This window comes from Zalophus californianus, chromosome 8 (genome assembly GCF_009762305.2).
Source record: "Zalophus californianus isolate mZalCal1 chromosome 8, mZalCal1.pri.v2, whole genome shotgun sequence".
In the NCBI taxonomy this organism is placed as follows: Eukaryota; Metazoa; Chordata; class Mammalia; order Carnivora; family Otariidae; genus Zalophus; species Zalophus californianus.
This window is the reverse complement of record NC_045602.1, coordinates 113,216,874-113,237,859: the sequence shown is the minus strand read 5'-3', so window position 1 is coordinate 113,237,859 and position 20,986 is coordinate 113,216,874. Positions and strand designations below refer to the sequence as shown.

General features: G+C 45.6%; 1 protein-coding gene across 2 annotated transcripts; it reads left to right on the top strand.

The window, feature by feature from the left end:
* The first annotated feature begins 4,935 nt into the window (after positions 1-4,935).
* Positions 4,936-19,830, top strand: DEFB119 (defensin beta 119). 2 transcript variants are annotated; one of them, XM_027623093.1, is made up of 3 exons: positions 4,936-5,057; positions 5,972-6,138; positions 7,278-7,545. In XM_027623093.1, the coding sequence occupies exons 2-3, from the start codon at positions 6,081-6,083 to the stop codon at positions 7,493-7,495; spliced, it is 276 nt and encodes a 91-aa protein (XP_027478894.1). In that variant the 5' UTR covers positions 4,936-5,057; positions 5,972-6,080; the 3' UTR covers positions 7,496-7,545. The 2 variants fall into 2 exon arrangements, with proteins under 2 accessions (XP_027478894.1, XP_027478895.1); XM_027623094.1 differs by lacking the exons at positions 4,936-5,057; positions 7,278-7,545 and adding an exon at positions 19,580-19,830.
* The last annotated feature ends 1,156 nt before the right edge of the window (positions 19,831-20,986 follow it).

Below are 20,986 nucleotides of genomic sequence, written 5' to 3'. Positions count from 1 at the left end.
ATTCAGAATCAGAAGGTCTGGGTTCAAATCCTTGACCACATATCTGCTGCATGACGCTAGGCAAGCCATTTAACCTTCTCTGTTTTATCTTCTCATCTCTAAAGAGAGGATTCATCCTACCCGAGGCACAGGGCTGTTGTAAGATTAAATGAAATAACAGGTACGAAATGTCCAGCACAGAGGCTGATTTATTTTCTGTATCTCAGAACAGAATCTAGCACAAATCAAGCATTCAGTCAATATTAGTTGAACAATTTCGACTTAATGAGCTATATGTTTGACTTAAAATAGATAGCAGGAATGATCTCACAAGAGAATTCCCTCTTTTAGGCATCACTTCACCTTGGAATAGTATCAGTGTTTGATATTCAAGAATCATGGAATGATACTAGAGATTCATATTGTGATTGTAAGACAAGACACTTAGCAGGGTGGGTACGGTTACATCATCCATCACTGGGATGGCCATTGGTCAACGCTTTCATTATAGCAGAGCAGATTGAAAGGTGCTCTTGCTGGAGCACCTGGGTGGCTTAGTCAGTTAAGTGTCTGCCTTCGGTTCAAGTCACGATCCCAGGGTTCTGGGATTGAGCCCCGCATCGGGCTCCCTGCTTAGCAGGGAGCCTGCTTCTCCTTCTGCCTCTGCTGCTCCCTCTGCTTGTGCTCTCTCGCTCTCTCTGTCAAATAAATAAAAACTGAAAAAAAAAAAAGAAAGATGCACTTGCGTGAGTCAGGTGGTGTCTTCTCTGAATGTCTGGAGTTCTTGTGGACACCAGGCTTTGCCTTAAAAGCAAAATCATTACCTATTAATAAGATCAATTATAAAAACGTATTTCATATTTTAAAAACAAATGTGGCAGGGTGATATATTAAGAATTTAATGTAGTGGTTACCTGATAATTTTTCCCCCCAGGTTACTTGAGCAGGCATCAGCCTGGAGTGAAAAGTTCATTTTCTTTCTGCCCAGTTATTGGAAGGGGAGCCAGGACTTTTTATTCTAAATCCTGGCCTTCCTCTGCCACTGGGGAACTGAAAAAAAAAATGTGTGTGTGTGTGTGTGTGTGTGTGTGTGTGTGAGAGAGAGAGAGAGAGAGAGAGAGAGAGAGTTTCAGGGGCGCACTGAAGACAACTCTCCCCCTCCCCCCATCTTTGTTAGAGAGACCCAGGCACAAGGAATGCAGTTAAACAGGATTGTCTCAGGAGGCGTGGGATGCAGATTTTAGCTTCAAGTTCAGGAGAGGAGTGGCCTGGCGTTTGGAGGTGTTGAATCTCCGCACAACAGGGAGAAGAGATGGGGGTTTGGTTCCCAGGCTGTTTGATAAAGCGCCCCGAGGTGCTAAGTCCTTGGATGGGACCACGGGTGTGGAGACAGCCACCGTGATGGCTGTGGTCTTGGGAGACACAGCACAAGCCTCCATGGCTGGGCCTGTGGTCAGCAGGGAAGGCCCTGGTGAGCAATAATTCTCCAACGCCCAGAGCTGCCCGATGAATGGCTGGTGGAGGTCATCAGCAGTAGCTTGAACATGAAGAGCAAGAGAACTGAAGATCGTCATCATGAAGTAAGGAGAAGGTTCCTCCTCATTTCCCAGAATTGTGGGGTCCTAGCAGGATCAAGGGGAGGAAGGCAGAAGACCCCAACAGTCACTGACATTGGGCATCTCCCCAACTTGGTAAGTGGCATCTTGGAGCTGAATTTAAAATGCACATAAATAAATAAAGCATTGGCTGAGGCTTGAGTGTGGTGGCGCCTTCACGACTGGTGTGTGGCTATTAACGTGTTAATGACTCTCAGAAGCAACACTCTCATCAGCACCGTGTCATGGCACATTGCTTGAAGCAGGATGCAGTCGGGGATATACTGGCGTAGGGGCATCTCCAGCCGCCAGCCCCTCTCTCACAGCCTCGCTCACACTTGCATGCAAACTTGGCCTCATCGCCTCTCTCAAGCCAAAGCCCCTCATCTGGATACTTTTCCTGCCTCACTGGGAAGGCGAGAAGACATGAGTACGTGCAAGTCAAAGAAGTCTGTAGAAGGCTGTGATTTTACAGTGCTCGTTTCTTCCACCTTCTTGTCATATATATATTTTTAAAAGATTTTATTTATTTATTTGAGAGACAAAGAGCACAAGCAGGGGGAGGGGCAGAGGGAGGGGAGAGGGACCAGCAGAGTCCCCACTGAGCGGGGAGCCTGACTCAGGGAGCCTGACTCGGGGAGCCTGACTCGGGGCTCAATCCCAGGACTCCGATCTCATGACCTGAGGTGAAGTCAGATACTTAACAGACTGAGCCACCCCAGGGGGCCCCCCTTCTTGTCATATTATTAACCTCACAGGTTAGAGGGAGGGTTCGCTGAGACAGAGTAAAAGTACGTGGCCCAGGTGGGACCTGGTGCGGTGGGACCCGGCTGCGGGCCGTGGGCAGCCTTTCAGGAGCTGAAAAATACAACTGTGCAGATTTCAGGGGGTGGGGGGTGCAGGTCTTAGAGAACTGGCCAGGCCGGGCTGTACCGTGTGGGAGGCATTACCAAGGCTGAAGCTACAGTCTGTTCTGGTCTTGGCAGGATCCAGGAGATACCACACAGTTCCCGGGGGCCAAGTTGGCTCTCTGACCAAGGTCTGCCTCTTTCCCTGTCTCCTGGTCTCTTCTCCCACACTGGCCACGTTGGCAACCCGTGGCCCCCTGCTGCCCACTGCCCTTAGCCTTGGCCCCGTCTCCTGGCTTAACAGAAAATCACCAGGCAACTGTCACGCTCTGGAGTCAGAGCACGTAGGGGCTCGAGGGGGACCATGGGGCTGAACTGGACCGAACTCTAGGCCCTGGCACTTGATGGTCTGAGAACAAATACACATGCTCACATGTACTCAAGAACATACACACACACACACACCCAATTACACGTCTATGCACAAATGACATGCAAGTATAAACATACTCACACATAAATATTCAAGTACTCACATATACAAAGTACACACAAATAACCCGGGCACACAAAATATACATAAAATGCACAAAATGTGAGCATACACAGCTATGCACAAATTTACTCATACACACAAGTACATATAAACACAATGTAAGGCAAGTATAATCTCAGATACCCAACTAGAGACGTGCTATAGCAATTAACCCATCTTTTTCTGTTTCTCCTTAACTCAGTCAAGGCTGTTTCTCTGAATCATCTCAGTGCTTCCTGGCAATCTCTTGTCTACAAGGATTCATAAAGGGGCTTATGAAATACTGCAAAGGACCGTCACAAGGCGGGGCCTGGAATCCCCGGGGTGGAACTTCTGGTGTGTTCCAAAAATAAAGCAGATCCTTCTACTGCAGTCAGGAAGTGTCAGGTGTGTTATGTGCCTTCACTAAATACTTTCTGTGGATTCGCTCATTTGGTCCTCCTTAATAACCCTACTAAGTCAGTACTATTATTACCCCCATTGTACAGCTAAAGAACCAGGCTCAGAGTTGATAACATTTTCCAAGGTACTATAGGTAGGAGACGAACTTCAGAACCCAGGCTTGCCAGCATCCAGCTCTGCTGTCCCATTCCGTGTTGAGTCCTGCAGACACTGAACGACATCCTCAAGGACGTCCAAGCAGCTCCATTCCCAGCTCTGGACCAGATCGAGAACTTGCTGGATGTTTTCTCCTTTTATCCCCTTTCTGTTTGTGCTCCTCCGGTGGCAATGCAGGCCACATGATGATTTCTCCCTGGAGGAGAAAGAGTCTCCTTGCTAGCCTTCCCTTGCTTGCCTCTGCCCTGGAAATTATCTTCCGTCTGGACTGCCAGAGTGATTTTTCTAGGCTAAAAAAAAAAAAAAAAAAAAAAGTCTGACCATGCCCCCCACGGTCCTCTCTAAAAGATCTTACTCTTCCGCATGGCTCACAGGACGGCTTCCCCAGCCCTGAGCATGGCATTGAAGCTCCCCGCCCCCCACACGTGGTAGCTGCCTCATGTCCCTCTGGGTCTCCCCTTCTGTTTCAAACATTCACAACCACAGCTGTTTGTGGTTTGCCCATTCTCCTGACCTCCCTCTGCGGAAATCGGCTTTCTGTCGTCCCTTCTTCTCCCCACCCAGGAAGCCCTTGAGCAGTTCATGTCCCCTAACCAAGCCTCAGTTTTGTCAGATGTGAGTTGCAGGTTTATGACTGCCCCTTCTGACAGTAATAAAAAAGATAAATATGGATGACGATAATAATGATCATGAAAAACAACAATAATAATAGTAAATAATTATTTAGCACCTACTATGTGTCAGGTATTTTGTTAAGCAATTTACATAAGTTTTCCATCCCATTTAATTAAATCAGAGATAGTTCTGATCTGTATTTTATCGCAGGATGCTCAGGAAATTTACCTCGCTCGGGGTCAACAGGTTATCAAATGTCAGGGCCAACACTCACATTCAAATCTGTGTGAAATCAAAACCCATGCTCCAATCCTGGTATTCTAGGATTCTAGAATTCTCTTCTCCTCCTTCCATTGTTTCTGAAGTGCTGCCCGAAGCCCAGTCCTTATTCAGCTTCTTGAGATGCTGGACCGAAGGGACACAGTCCATGTGCTTTCTCTACACTCTGGAAGGACTTGGGTTACTACCCCATTAGATCACTTCTCCCAGGTCACTTTCTCAGTGTATGTTATTTATTCAGACCATAGGTATTTATTAAGTTCCTGTGATGTGCTGGGTGTGTCCGAGGTTGTTAGCTCTTCCCCAATATCCGTCCTTCCCTCTTCTTAGTAAGACTACCCCTGACTTTTAGCTAGCCATGGTTGCCCAGAATAAAGAAAACCTTTCCAGCCTACCCGGCAGCTAGGTGTGGGCATCTGAATAAGTTCTGGCCAATGCGCTGGAGTGGAAGAGGTGTGTGCACAGTCTGAGTGGCGTCCCTTAAAGGGAAAGGCGTGCACTTCATTTCCCTCTTTCTCCCCTCTGGCAGGAACTGGGACAGGCCTCTTGGGTCATCAGACAAAGCTGCCTGGGCAGGATGGCAAAGCGCCAAGCTAGGGGCAATCTTGCTCCCTGCCGAATCAGGAAGCTGCTTGACTGGATTTGTCCGTAAGAAAGAAATCAATGTCTATCTTTTGGAATCCTTGTTTGGGGAGAATGTCTGTTCAAACAGTTGAATTAATATCCTAATCCAAGTGATGTTATGGGCAGTGGGGTTACAAGGCAAATTTCTGACCTTCTAATGGGGGAAGACACAAAGATTAACCATGTAAAATAAAGTTGAAAAGAACAGATAAATCTAAGCAGGTCATGAATCAAGGTATAATGACATGGAGTGACTGTAGGTGGCAGTTCCCTTATCTAGGGTGACCAGGAAAAGCCGATCCAGGAGGTGACTTTCGAGATGAGACTGAATGATAAACAGGAGCCAGCCCTGGAAGGTCTGCGGAAGAACTTTACAGGAAGAACAAATAGCAAATGCTTAAAGCCCTGAACTGGGAACTAGACTGGCAAGTTCAAGGTTCAGAAAGACATACCCATGTATCCTTCTGTTAGAAAGCTGAGAATAAGTATTTTTTAATAGATATTCATGTATTTTTTAAAATACATTTTTAAATTTATTTAGGAAAGAGAGAGCACGATGGGTGTGGGGGGATTGGGAGGGGCAGAGGGAGAGGGAGAGGCCGACCTCTGGCTGAGCAGGGAGCCCCACCGACCTCGGGACTTGACACAGGGCTGGAACCCAGGACCCCAAGATCAAGACCTGAGCCAAAAGCAGATTCTTAACCAACTGAGCCACCCAGGTGCCCCCCAATATGTATTTGTGTATTAATTAATTAGTTCTTTTGTGGGTCTTGAGAGGCCAGTGGGCTTTCATCTGACTGTCTCTTCCGCGGGAAGGAAAGCCACTGTTGGCACGGGTGCTGGCCAGTTTCCCACACTCTCATCTTGTGCTTGGCTACGATATCTGCTACACACTGTCCTTTGGCCTGGCTGATCTCATATAAATCCTCTCCCGCTAGAATTCACTGCCCACAACCCTGCCAATAAAAGCGAGGCTCATCCCCACTGCAGAGAACTCTTTCCATCCCCTGCAACACGGCCATCTCCTTCTCTTGTGACCTGCCAGCCATGAAGTTTCTTTTCCTGTTTCTTGTCATCCTTCTGGCCATGGATCCAGTGCTCTCAGGTAACTTGGGTCTCTCTCAAGTGTCTGGGATCTTGGTCATGAACTTCTTGCTTTCCTCTCCCCTCCACTGCGGGCAGCACAAAACTTTTCCTCCTTTGATGGGGCTTTGCGAGGTTTCCCCAGGATCAGCTCACATCCACTTCTCTCCCTGATTCTTTTTTGCCAAGGTGGTGGGATGGTAGCTCTTTGGAGCACCTGACACTTAAGGGCAGGGTGGTATTCTGGTGGGACCTTGAGAGAAGGCATATGGGTGACGGGGTTTGGTACAGACTGGGGACTTGTTGGGGGCTTTGGGGCATTAAGATTAGAGGCTGAGGGTGAGCTGTGATGGGGAGAAACACCTTGGGGTTGGAGTGGTAGGGGGAAGATTCGGATGAGCTGGAGGTAAGGTGCTGGGCTCCCCTGATGGTTTGGGGTGGGTTGGGGGAGGGGATGGGATTTTGGGTTGAGTGGAGGTGGTGCTGGGGGTAGACTGGAACTTGGGCTGGAACTGAGAGTTGGTACTGAATAGTGCAGGGTGTCTGATGACTGCAGCTTAGGATTGAGGTTGGTGAGTTGATTAAATTTGGGTTTGGCTTGGAGTTCAGGCTCAAGGGGCATTGAGTTGGGTAGGGCTGGGATTTCTACCTAAGATTGGACTGGGTTCTGAGTTTGAATTGGGGGAATATGGTTAAGGAGGATTGGAGATTGGACTGTGGCTGGACCCAGGTGAGCTTAAGTTGGGACCAGGCTGTTGATTAGGAGCTGGGTCTTTTGAAATGAGGGTGAATCCCCTCCAACCCCTGATATTACAGGTAAAGTTTATTGTCCTTTCCCCATCATTCCCAAGCTCCATTAGAGGAGATCTTCATTGGCATCAGCTGATCCCAAAGTTAGGAGTAGCAGGTTGGGGGATGGGAAGACAGAGGGTGGGATGCCCGAAAAAAGCTTTCCTAAAAGCCTTGGAGTTCCCAAAGCTGGAACAATTATCTCAATTCCCTCCCCTCTCAAGATCACTTCTCCCTTTCCTGGGACTGGGTTCACTGTTAGTTACTCAACTGTCTCCCTTTCCCCCTTGCCCTGTTCCTCCTCTGCCTCCTCTCATCTCGCCACTTGAGGGATACTAACATCTGCTTAATGGTTGTTCCTGTGCCCAACAGCAGAGTGTTGGATGGATGGAAAATGCCGGTTGGTGTGCAAAAACGATGAAGACAGTGTCATACGCTGCGCAAATCGTAAACGGTGCTGTGTCCCTAGTCGTTACTTAACAGTCCAGCCAATGACAGTTGAAAGAATGGAACCCTGGACCGTTCCTCACACGCCCAAACCAGTAAAACAAAAGACCAGATCCAGACCTGGCAGTAGACATTATGGATAGAAATGGCTTTGTTTCAGGTTCCTTAGCTCCCACATTCCATTAAAACTCACAAATCTGTTTCTTGTGTCTGTCAATCATGAGGAACGATGCTCCAAATGTATTGAGGGCGGGGGGTGGTGGCTGATGGCAGGATGGGGGTTAAGAGGTAGCAGAGAGACATTGCTGGGGCTTGGCCACAGCAATGGGATGATAGTCACAGTCTTGAAGACAGTTCCTCATCTACCAGCTGCAGGGAAAGCTATTGGAGTGGGTTGAGGAGCACATCCGGGGAAGCCAAGAGACTTAAAGGCACAGCTGGTCGAAAGAGGGGGAGAAGCGCTGGGTGGGAGATTTGCTCCATCTTGGGGGTGAAGAGGCTGGGGGTGGACAGGACCGAGTAGAACCCAAATCCTTGGGTTTCCATGGAAGTTGGTTGAGATGCCTTTTGATGCTGGAGGCCCCACAGCCCCAAGGATCAGAAGGTTTCCAAGTGCTAAAAAAAGATAAAGCACATGAATTTACCCATTTATAAATGAGTTTGTTCACTCTTCAGTTCTTCCTTTCTTTCATGGATTTGATCACTCAGTCACCCCAGCTCTTCCGCTCACCACTGTCAGACTGCTCATATCCCCCTCCATGCTTCAGCTTCCCCAGCTGTGAGGTTGGAACCCTAGAATCTATCTCAGGATTGTGGGAAGTGGGAGAGGAGATAAAGGAGCTCACCGTGCCCAGTACATTGTGAGCCCTATAAATGTTAGCTGTTGCTATTATTGCTCATTGCTTTCTGCAAGTATTTAAGGAATATGTGCTGTGTGCCTTCCAGCTGTGTTAGACTCTGAGGGACATAGAAGCCTGTCTCATTTGAACTAAGAATTTAGCCCGGGAGGAGACTAACCCATGGGGAATATTCGAGGATGCCGATCAGGCATCTAGAGGACCTGGGTGTCTTCCTTGCTTTGTTATCTCAAATCCTATTCCCTGGGCCCCATTCATCCAACACGGTTGTTCACCCCTGAACTGTGTTCTCTGCGGTGAGGTCAGATGCCAGGAGCGTTCTGTAAAGCATGGTGCTTGACATAGAGACGGATAGAAGGGGTTCACTCTGATCCATGGAGATAATTTGTTCTCAATTCAATATTTCTGCTCTTAGGCTCTGGGAAGATGCCTCTTCCTCTGATCCTGCTCCTACTCTGGGCATCGTCTGATTAAGTCCCTCCCCATGGGGTTAGGAGTCAATGGGGGCAAGTGGGATATATCCATTTAGAGACGGTGCCCTCCTCTCCTTCCAAGACCATGATTTGAACAGCTGGAGCCTGGAATCCCCTGCCCAGAGAACACTTGTGCTTGCTTCCAGGGACCACGTGGGCTTTCCCCTGGAAGATGGGGCCCACCACGTGTGCACCTTAGGCAGGAGTACCACCAAGGGACACTCCTCTTTGAGGGGCAGGGGGCCAGCTTGGATGTTCAGGCTGGAGTGTCCATGTCTTGCATGAGAGAGTCCTCACAGTGTGGGGCAGAGTTGGGGATGAGGGAGAAGAGCGCTGGGCTGTGGGCTGAGCCAGCTCCCCTCATGCCACCTCATTCCCGCACAGAACTCTGAAGAACCCAAGCATTATAAATTCAAATCTGCTCTTTCAGGTCATTATGAAGGGCTATTTCACAAAGGGCCATGGGATAGATTTTATTTGTCCCACTTGTTAGCTTGATTCATAACTGTTAAATATGCAGACATACGGCAGATGAGCCTCCATTTACATTCCTGTGCCAGGACCCACAAACTTTGGGTTGTGTCTGGAATTTGGATCGTGCTCTGGTTCTCAACCCATCTCCAAGCTCCCTTCAGAGGCAGGGGCTGCTTCAGCTGTGCTTTCCACATTCTTGACACCTGTGTGATCGGGGGAGACTCTTAGGCTGCCCAGCAGAGCTACCTGGGTCCCGAGGCCCTGGGTGAGACCATCCAAAATAGTTCCTCACTGGCTTCTCTGCCTCCAGGTTTTCTTTGCATTGGAGTCTACTATCAGAGGGATTCTTTCTAGAAGATTCATCTGCATGTTACTCTCCTGCTTAGATGGCTTCTTTTGCTCCTTCCCGCCCAGGGTCGAGTCTGAAGGCCTTGGTGGCCCAGCTTCATCTCCCATGACTGCTGCTCACGGACCAAGCCTCTCCAACATTGCCTTTGTTCATGGTTCCCCTCTACCTCGTCCCCCACCACCAGGCTCATCTCTGTGATGAACTCCTTCTCACCCTCAAAGTGCAGTTGATGTCTCTACCCAGGAAAGCCTTCCACAAGCTCTATTTCTTAATAATAATAATACTAGTAGCTATAATAATAGCTCCCACTGTCACTCCTTCTGTGCCAGGCACTGTGCTTGCTGTTCATGGGCCTGAAGTCATCCCATTCTTGCAACAACCCGCTGGGTTTTTTTTTTTTTAAGATTTTATTTATTTGCCAGAGAGAGAGAGAGGGAGGCAGGAAGAGGGAGAATCCGGCTCCTGCAAGGGGCCTGATGTGGGACTCGATCCCAGGACCCTGGGATCATGACCTGAGCCAAAGGCAGACACTTCACCGACTGAGCCACCCAGGTGCCCCACAACAACCCTCTGATTATCCCTATCTTACTGATGAAGAAACTGGGACCTAGACAGATGGTATAACTAGCCAAGGTCACACAACAGTAAGATAGAGCAGGGATTCCAGCTAAGTTCTGATTGGCTTCATAAAGTGTCAGCCTTAAGCAGGGATGACTCATATCACATTATTATATAATTATTTATTCAGAGCTCACTTCTCACCAATCCCCCAAACACACACATACTGGATGGAAATGCTTGGAGGTTGAGACAGCATCTTATTTACATCTGTATGCTAGGTGATGCCAGGTTCCAGGAATCAGCGTGGGGTCCTTCCTGGGCTAGAGGGATTGGAGGACTATGGGATCAGATATATTTGGCTCTGGCTGGCAGTGACAGGAAGGATGCTGAGCAGCTCCGGGGGCTTGCTCAAGTTGGTTCTCTTATTCACCAGTTAGTTTGCTCTCAGAAGACATAGATTTCATAGTGTGGGAGGGGGTCTGGGGACAGTTGAAGGGTCCCGCAGTACTGGGGCCTGTTCTTAATGTCATGCCCTCACCAAATTCATTCATTACGAGGCACTCAGTCCACAACATTAAGAATCTCCTCCATGCTTGGGGCGCCTGGGTGGCTCAGTTGGTTAAGCGACTGCCTTCAGCTCGGGTCATGATCCTGGAGTCCCGGGATCGAGTCCCGCATCGGGCTCCCTGCTCGGCGGGGAGTCTGCTTCTCCCTCTGACCCTCCCCCCTCTCATGCTCTCTATCTCTCTCATTCTCTCTCTCTCAAATAAATAAATAAATAAATCTTTAAAAAAAAAAAAAAAAGAATCTCCTCCATGCTTAACACGTGCACACGGAGACAACCCTGGGGCGTGATAGAATGGTGAGGAGAGAAAAAGGCTTGGAACTCACCATCGAACCATGTGAAGTTTTTAGAAAGCACTTAACCCCGTGTCTGAGTCTCTGGACTTGGAGACTGGGCATGTGAAATTTTGAAAATTCCCTCAGATTATTCCTTTGGGAGGTAAAGCTCCACCCCTTCCAAGTCCCCTGCCAGATTTCCTTCGTTCCTAATAGCCCCCAAACTGTGAGACTCCCTGAGCTGGGCAACTTCCCCTTATCTTCCCATTTCATGGGGTGGGGGCGGCGGAAACTGAGGTCCAAGGAGGAACCGTGGCCTGCGTTCATAAGTAGGTTAGAGACAATGCTGGGATTAGGAAACAGTCTTCTCTGATTTCTGGTGAGGGGCTGAGGGGACGTGGAAGGGATATGACGTAGATATAGACAGTGAGTGGGGCATATAGTGACATGGGGCCAATGAGAGGCCAGGAGTTAGGAGCTGCAAAGCCCCTGACAAAACTGTGAAGCCCTTTCTTGGCCTCTCTCCCGGGGGAAAGGTTGAAGCAGGCTGGTCTGCCTGACCCACCTTCTCAGAGGCACACTCCGTACACCCCCCTTTTGGATGCTAATCTCGCAATGGTCCTTCTTCTCTGAGAAGATGGAAAAGAATCTTATCTCTGGGGGATGTGACAGAAAGGGTGTGGTTTTTGCTCTTGTAAATCTTCTCTGGTCAAAATTACATGGAGTAGATCCTTTTTATTCAATGCAAGGGCTTAGAATATCTGTGTGTGTATGTGTGTGTGTGTGTGTGTGTGTGTGTGTGTACACATTAGACTTCGTATTAAACCCATTTGGACACAAGAGACCCTATGTGCCTACCACCAAGTTCAAGGCCTGGCAAAGACTGGGTGTTGATAACTGTTGGTGGAATGAAGGAGAGGCCCATGAACGCCAGGTTCAAAAGTTTGGGCTTGATGTTGAAGACAGTGGAGGGCCATGCTTCCAGCTGTTATTATCCAGGGAGGTACCAACCTTTTCCAGCCCTGTCTCAGCGTGTGAAGAAGGCAGCTCTGTACCTCAGGAAGAATATGCGCTTGGAGCCATAGTGAGTGGAGTTTGAGGCCTCACTCTGCCTCTAACAGTTATGGGGCCTTTGCCAGAACACTGTCTCTCTGAGCCTCTCTTTCATAACGCAAGAAGGAAAAATAGAGACGTCTACTTCAGAAGGTTATAGTAAGGAGGGCATGTATTGCATGGAGCACTGGGTGTTATACCCAAACAACGAATCATGGAACACTAGATCAAAAACTACTGATGGGGCGCCTGGGTGGCTCAGTCGTTAAGTGTCTGCCTTCGGCTCAGGTCATGATCCCAGGGTCCTGGGACCGAGCCCCGCATCGGGCTCCCTGCTCGGCGGGAAGCCTGCTTCTCCCTCTCCCACTCCCCCTGCTTGTATTCCCTCTCTCGCTGTCTCTCTCTGTCAAATAAATAAATAAAATCTTCAAAAAAAATTAAATTAAACAAACAAACAAACAAAAACCCCCAAAACTACTGATGTACTATATGGTGACTAACATAACATAATAAGAAAAAAAGAAGGTTATAGTAAACATTTAACAACGTAACATAAATCAAATGGCTCACAGTGGATGATTTGCAAATGGTAGTGGTTATTATTTTTATTTCTCTTTCCAGTCAAAGGATCATTCCTGTTTCGGAGACCTCAGTACCAAGGGGAAATAATAATAATATTAATGGCTAACATTTACTGAATGCTTACTCTAGACTAGGAACTGCGTCTCTGGTTTCTATGTGTGCACAGCCTCCAAAAAAAAAAAATCTCTGGTTACCACGGAAGGACTAATGTCTGTCTAATTTCATGGGGACTATTCCCAAACTAAGAGTTCGTAGTTGTAGCATAGGCAGAAATGGGTCCTTTAGAAAGGATCTTTATGTGACAATGAAAACAACATTTATTTAGTGCTATGCGCCAGTCCCTATTTGCTTTCCATTTGTTAAGCTATTTTTTAAGATTTATTTATTTAGTTAGTTTTTATGTTTTTTTAAGATTTTTATTTATTTATTTGACAGAGAGACCGTGAGAGAGGGAACACAAGTAGGGTGAGTGAGAGAGGGCGAAGCAGGCTTCCTGTGGAGCAGGGAGCCCGATGTGGGGCTCCATCCCACCTGGGATCACCACCTGAGCTGAAGGTAGACGCTTAATGACTGAGCCACCCAGGTGCCCCTAGTTAGTTAGTTTTTAAAGATTTTATTTATTTGACAGAGAGAGAGAGACACAGTGAGAGAGGGAACACAAGCAGTGGGAGTGGGAGAGGGAGAAGCAGGCTTCCCGTGGAGCAGGGAGCCCGATGCGGGGCTCGATCCCAGGACCCTGGGCTCATGACCTGAGCTGAAGGCAGACGCTTAATGACTGATCCACCCAGCCGCCCCTAAGATTTATTTATTTATTTGAGAGAGAGAGCGAGAGAGAGGGAGAGAGCATGTGAGTGAGCAGCGGGGAGGGGCAGGAGAGGAGAATCTCAAGCAGACTCCCTATTGAGCATGGAGCCCGAGGTGGGACTCTGATCCCGCAACCCTGAGATCACAACCTAAGCCAAAACCAAGAGTCACTTAACCAACTGCGCCATCCAGGTGCCCCACCATTTATCAGGCTATTAACACAACTCTAAGTGGTACGGACTATTACAGTCTACGCTCTACAAAAGAGGAAAGGGTAGAACAGGGAAGTAAAGAAATTTGTTAAAGGTTACCCAGCAAGTAAAGCAGGTGCTGGGATTTGAACTTGAGGATTCTTGACTTCATTTCCTGTACTTTTAACCCCTGCGTAGCTCCTTAGGTTATTTTGTGTTCTAACTTATTTATTTCAGCTTTATTGAGCTATAATTGGCATATAAACATATAAGATATTTAAATTGTATATCTTGGCAATTTGATTGTGAAAGGGTCTCCCCCACCCTGCCTAGTTAATTCCTCACATCCCTCACCTCACAAATTTATCTTTTTTTGGGGGGGAGAATATTTAAGATGTACTGTCTTAGAAAATGTCAATTATACAATAGAGTGTTATCATCTATGCTCACTGTGTTGTACATTAGATCCTCAGACCTTATTCATCTCATAGCTGTTTGTACCCTTTAACCAACCTCTCCCTATTTCCCCCACCCCACCTCTGGGCAACCACTTTTCCACTCCCTGTTTCTATGAGTTAGACTTTTTTTTTTTAAGATTGCGTATATGAGTGATACCATGCAGTATTTGTCTTTGTCTGGTTTATTTCAGTTAACATAATGCCCTCAAGTTCCATCCATGTTGCTGCAAATGGCAGAATTTCCTTCTTTCTCGTGGCTGAGTAATATTCCATTATATATTTATGCCACATCTTCTTTAGCCATTCATCTGTTGTTTCCCCATGTTGGCTATTGTGAGTAATGCTGCAGTAGACATGGGACTACAGATACCTTTTTGAGATCCTGTTTTCATTTCCTTTGGATATATGCCCAGAAGAGGGATTGCTGGATCATATGATAGTTCTATTTGTAGTGTTTTGAGGAAAATATTGTTTTCTATTGTGGCTGCACCCATTATATTCCCACCAACAGTGCTCAAGAGTTCCCTTTTCTCCACATCCGTATCAATTTTTTATTTTGAAATAATTGTTGATTCATAGGAAATTGCAAAGATAGTACAGAGAGAGGGCCATGTAACTTTCATGCAGTTTCCTCCCCAAAGATTATATTTGACAGAACTATAGTATGATATACAAACCAGGAAACTCATATTGCTGCAGTGGGTGTGCATACTTCTATGACATTTTATCACAAGTGTAGAGTCATGGAACCACCACTATGATCAAGATACAGAGCTGTTCTATCAGCATAAAGATCTTCCCTCTGCTACTCCTTTAAAAAAAAGAAAAACAGATTTATTTATTTATTTTAGAGAGTAGGTGAGAGCCAGTGTGGGAAGGGGCAGAGGGAAAGAATCTTCAGGCAGTACCCCTTCACCCTGCTGAGCGCGGATCCCAATGTGGGGCTCCATCCCACAGCCCATGAGATCATGACCTGGACTGAAACCAAGAGCCGGATGCATAACCAACTGAGCCCCTCAAGCGCCCCCCTTCTGCACAGTAGGAGAGTCTCAGCAACACAGATCCTCTTCCTGCCTCCACCCTCTGCCACAGTCCTTAACCTTTGGCAACCACTGGTCTGTTTCTTATCTCTCTAATTTCTATCATTTAAAAAGTGTTGTATAAATGGAATCATATGTAATCTTTTGAGATTGGCTTTTTTTTTTTTTTTAGTCAGCACTATGCTCTTGAGATCCATCCGAGTTGTGTGGATCAATTTTTTTAATCTTCAAAAAAGATTATTCCTTTTAAATCTGAGTAGTTCTAGCCAATGCATTAGAGCAAGAAAGAAATTAAGGCATACAGGTTAGAAAGGAAGAAATGAAACTATTTGCAGATGTCATAATGGTTTCTGTAGAAAATCCCAAGGAATTTACAAACAAAAAATCTAGAACTAATAATTAAATTCAGTAAGGCCACATACAAGATATAAGATAAACATAAAAAATTAATTACGTTTGTACATACTATCATTGAACATGTGAACATTGAAATTAAAACTACAGTACCATTCACAATCACTCCAAAAAATATAAAATGCTTAGGTATATATCTAATAAAACATGTGTAGCAATTGTATGCTGAGAACTACAGAATGTTGATAAAAGAAATCAAAGATTTAAATAAATGAAGAAACATACCATGTTTATAGATTGTAAGATTCAATAAGCAGGAGGCACCTGGGTGGCTCAGCATCTGCCTTTGGATCAGGTCATGATCTCAGGGTCCTGGGATTGAGCCTCACATCAAGCCCCGCATCAGGCTCCCTGCTCAGTGGGGAGCCTGCTTCTCCCTCTCCCTCTGCCCCTCCCCCTGGGCTGTGCTCTCTCTCTCTCTCATGCTTTCTCTCATGTGCTCTCTAAATAAATAAATAAAATCTTTAAGAAAGAAAAGATTCAACAAGCAAAGATGCCAATTCTCCTCAAATTGATAAGACACTCTTAATACAATTTCCATCAAAATCCCAGCAACATTTTTGTAGATATAGACAAGATTATTTTGTCTATATCTTGCCTGTAGAGAAATCCACAAAGGAATAAGAATAGCTAAAACAAGTTTGAAGAAAAAGAATAAAGCCAGATTTCAAGGCTTGTATAGCTAAGGTAATCAAGACCATGTGATAGGGGTGGAGAGGTAGCCGTATGGATCGATGGTACAGAATAGGAGATCAGAAATAGCCCCACCTGTGTGCAACCAACTGATTTTTCAAAATGTGCAAAAGAAACTTAATGGGAGAAAGATATGTTTTTCAACAAATAGTGCTGGAGCATTTGGACATTGGAAAGAAAGAGAGAAGGAAAGAAAGAAAGAAAGAAGGAAGGAAGGAAGGAAGAAGGAAGAAGTAAGAAGGAAGGAAGGAGGAAAGAAAGAAGGAAGGAAGGAAGAAGTAGGAAGGAAGGAAGGAAGAAAGAAGGAAGGAAGAAGTAGGAAGGAAGAAGGAAGGAAGGAAGAAAGAAAGAAGGAAGGAAGGAAGGGAGGGAGTTAGGAAGGGAGGAAGGAAGGAAGAACCTCAATCCAAACCTTACATCTTATATGAAATTTAACTCAAAACATAAGACGTAAAAGTATAAAACTTCTAGAAAAAAATGTAGGAAAATCTTTCAGACCTAGGGCTAGGGTGAAAATTTCTTAGATGAAAACACAATCCACAAAAGAAAAAGAATCAATAAGTTGGACTTAATCAAAATTTAAAATGTTCCCTCTGCGAGAAGGACTGTGAAAATGTTAGATGGAAAGACACATGGCAGACTGGGAGAAATATTTGCAAGCCACATATCTGACAAAGGACCTCTAGCTAGAATATAGAAACAACTCTCAAAGCTCAACAGTAAAAACCAATCAAATTAGGGACGCCTTGGTGGCTCATTTGGTTAAGTGTCTGCCTTCAGCTCAGGTCATGATCTCAGGGTCCTGGGATCGAGCCCCGCATTGGGCTCCCTGATCAGTGGGGAGTCGGCTTCTCCCTTTGCCTGCCGCTCTCCCTGTTTGTGCTCTCTCTCCCTCACTCTCTCTCTCTCTCCACCCTGACAAATAAATAAATAAAATCTTTTTAAAAAAACCAATCAAATTAGAAGAAAGGCATTTCACTAAAGAGAATATACAGATGACAAATAACCACACAAAGAGATGTTCAACCTCATTAGCCATTAGGGATACATGTGTGAAGACCACATGATATTCCACTACATAACTAGTAGGACAGCTAGAATTAAAAATAGTGGCGGTATTAAATGCTGGTATAGAGGCAGAGAAACTGGATCTTTTACACATTGCTGGTGAGAATGTTAAGTGATACAACTCTGGAAAATAGTTTTTGCAGTTTCCTTTTAAAAAAACTAAATATACACTGTCCATGTTACCCAGCAAATGCACTCCTGGGCATTTATTCCAGAAAAATGAAAATTTAGTTCTAAAAACCTATAGATGAAAGTTCATACAGCTTTATTTACTTTTTAAGGAATTCTTTTTCTTAAAGACATGTTTTTAGACTGGTTTTAGGTTCACAGCAAAATGGAGAAGAAGGTGCAGAGAATTCCCACATACCCTCTGCCCCTACTCCTGCATAGTCTTCCCCGTTATCAACAGCTCCCCACAGAGTGGTGCGTTTGTTGTAACTGATGAAGCTACACTGACACACCATTATCACCCAAAGTCCACATTTTATCTTAGGGCTCACTCTTGTTGTTGTACATTCTCTGGGTTTGGACAAATGTATAATGACACGAATTGATCATTGGAGGATCATATAGAGTAATTTCACTGCCCTCCAAATACTCTGTGCTCTGCCTATTCATCTGTTTCCTACCCCAACCCCTGGCCACACTGATCTTTTTATTGTCCCCATAGTTTTGCCTTTTCCAAAATGATATATAGTTGAAATATACAGTATGTATGTAAGCCCTCTCAGATTGGCTTCTCTCACTCAGTAATATGCATTTAAGATTCCTCCACGTCTGTAAAACAGTGTGCGGTTTCCTCAAAAATTTAAAAATAGAGCTACCCTATGACCCAGCAATTGCACTACTGGGTATTTACCCCGAAGACACAGATGTAGTGAAAAGAAGGGCCATATGCACCCCAATGTTCATAGCAGCAATGTCCGCAATAGCCAAACTGTGGAAAGAGCCGAGATGCCCTTCAACGGATGAATGGATAAAGAAGATGTGGTCCATATCTACAATGGAATATGACTCAGCCATCAGAAAGGATGAATGCCCAACTTTTACATCAACATGGATGGAACTGGAGGAGTTTATGCTAAGTGAAATAAGTCAAGCAGAGAAAGTCAATTATCATATGGTTTCACTTATTTGTGGAACATAAGGAATAGTTTGGAGAACATTAGGAGAAGGAAGGGAAAAATGAGGGGGCGGGAATTGGAGGGAGAGATGAACCATGAGAGACTATGGACTCTAAGAAACAAACAGGGTTTTAGAGGGGAGGGGGGAGGGGTGACTGGTTAGCCCGGTGATGGGTATTAAGGAGGGCACGTACTGCATGGAGCCCTGGGTGTTATACGAAAACAATGGATCGTAGATCACCACATCAAAAACTAACGATGTATTGTATGGTGACTAACATGACATAATAAAATTTAAAAAAATAATAAAAAAATAAAATACTGAAAGAAAAAATATATAGGAAACTAAAAACTAAAAAAAAAAAAAATTCCTCCACATCTGTTCATGACTTGACAGCTCATTGCTTTATAGCACTGAATAATATTCTCTTGTCTGGATGTGCCACAGTTTATCCACTCACCTACTGAAGGGCATCTTGGTTGTTTACAGATTTTGGCAGTCACAAATAAAGCTACCATAAACATCACGTGCAGGTCTTTTTCATGGTTAAGACTGCTTTATTGGAGGCTGTTTGTATAAGTCAATAAATATCGATCCCTGAAGAAGCACTCAGTTATTTATTGATTATTGGTCCATAGAGAGCTAAATGAAACTGATCCAACTCCCTGCTGAAATGACAAGCTGAAGTCACCCCTGCTTCTTGGGCAATGGACCCGCAGCTAGCTGCCATATGCATACGCTCTCCCACCAACTGTGAGCATCATGGTGGCTCCTACGGGAGGGCAGGAGCTCCTCCACCTTTAGATGTGCTGGAATTCCATGATCCTCCTGAAATAGATTTTGTTCCTCTGGAACTTTATTTTCAAACTGCCTGCATGAAGCAGTTCTTGTGCAGATTTTTGTGTAGACGTAAGTTTTCAATGTCTGGGTAAACACTAAGAAGCACAATGACTAGATTGGGTGGTAAGCATATGTTTAGTTTTGGAAGAAACTGACAAACTGTCTTCCAAAGTAGCTGTACCGGTTCTCATTGCCATCAGCAGTGTAGGAGGGTTTCTGTTGCTCCACATCCTTGCCAGAATTCGGTGTTGTTAAGTGTTCCAGATTTTGGTCATCCTAATAGGTGTGCAGTGGCATCTCATTCTTATTTTACCCTTTTAGGTTTTGACTACGCTCCCTGACTCCTCAGATCTATGTCATTGTTAAGTGGAAATTATCTGTGTTTTGTTTGTTTGCTTTGGCCAGGCAGACATCACACCCTTCGATGCATGGGAAACGTGGGAGTCTGTAGACCCTCTTGCAGAAAGACTGAACAGCCCTACCTCTACTGCCTAAATTATCAGCCATGCTGCCTACAGTCCTACATGAGGATAAGTATTTCTGGCAGAGAAGAGAAAAATGACTGGAGCCAACAGAATCGCTGGCCAAAAATACCTTAAGTGCTGGGGATCACCATCTTTAACCTGCTGTCAAGACGTCTTATTAAAATTCATGCACCCGCCACCCTTGTCTGTCTTTCGTCCACTGGAAATCATGGTGGGAGACTGGGATTTGCGTGGCGAGATACCTGTCCCATTCTGGATCCAGCCCCGTGGGAGAGAAGGCTAGAAAACTGTAGGGACAAGAAGAATCCAGACAAACCACGGACGATGGGAAGGGAAGGTCTTGAGACCACTGAGGGGGAGTTGAAGGGTTTGGGTAGAGCCACGACTTCATCTGTGCGATGTCGGGCTCAGAGGGGTCCCGGGCTCGTGGGATGGATGCACAGGGCAGTGGGCGGAGGTCTTGTAGACAAATACGTCTTAGTTTATGGAAGAACTTCCTAACCAGCTGTTGTAAGGTGAATAAGTTGTCCTGTCAGGGTTTCAAGCTTGTGAGGCTGGAGGTCTGTTTGGTTATTTTTCAGGAAGAAATCTGAACATTAGATGCTATTGTTCTTTTCCATGATTGTTAAGGACTTTTAATTCCAGAAAATCTAGGAGGCTTGGGCCCCTAATTACCACCAACGCTAGCTTTTTAAGGTCAAATTCTAATTTTACTTTCTATGTCTTACCTCCACTAATATCTTATTTCTTTCTCCACCATCAGTTCCAAAATCTGTCAAAAGGAGAGTAGCTACATTTGCTGATTATCTTTCTCCATCCTCTGCCCCTCCTCAACTCGGTATAATTTGCTTCTGTGCTTACTGTTCTATTGAACTGGCTCCGGCCAAGCTCACTGGCGCACCTCCTTTTTGAAGGGTTCATGGATGTTGCTCAGCTTGCATCTCACTCCGCCTCCTGGTAGCATTTCCAACCAGAGTTCATTGTCTCCCTAGAAATCTGAACTTGGTTAGCTTCTGCGATCTCAGTCTTTCTTTGTTTTCCTCCTAACTTCCAGGCTGCCTTTCCTCCATTACCTTTTGGAGTTTCTCTGCTGTCCTTTGCTTCATTGCGTTCCTCTGGTGTCTCTCTTCTCTTGTGAGAATCAAAACCCTCCACATCCCTAGGAAAAGGCTGAGAGTTCTGTAGCCGTGTCAACAAGTAAACAGCTGAGAGCTTTGAAACCTTTTTCATCCCTCAGTGACAACTTGCTTCAGTGAATGCACCTCTGGAAGCCAAGTCATCAGTGACAGCGTTATGCTTTGAAGGTCAGACAGCTGGCGCTGGATTC

Excerpts from the sequence above, each read along its gene's own strand:
- DEFB119 (XM_027623093.1), top strand. The coding sequence starts at position 6,081 with ATGAAGTTTCTTTTCCTGTTTCTTGTCATCCTTCTGGCCATGGATCCA. Across the intron at positions 6,139-7,277 it reads CATGGATCCAGTGCTCTCAG|CAGAGTGTTGGATGGATGGA; the intron begins GTAACTTGGGTC and ends TGTGCCCAACAG.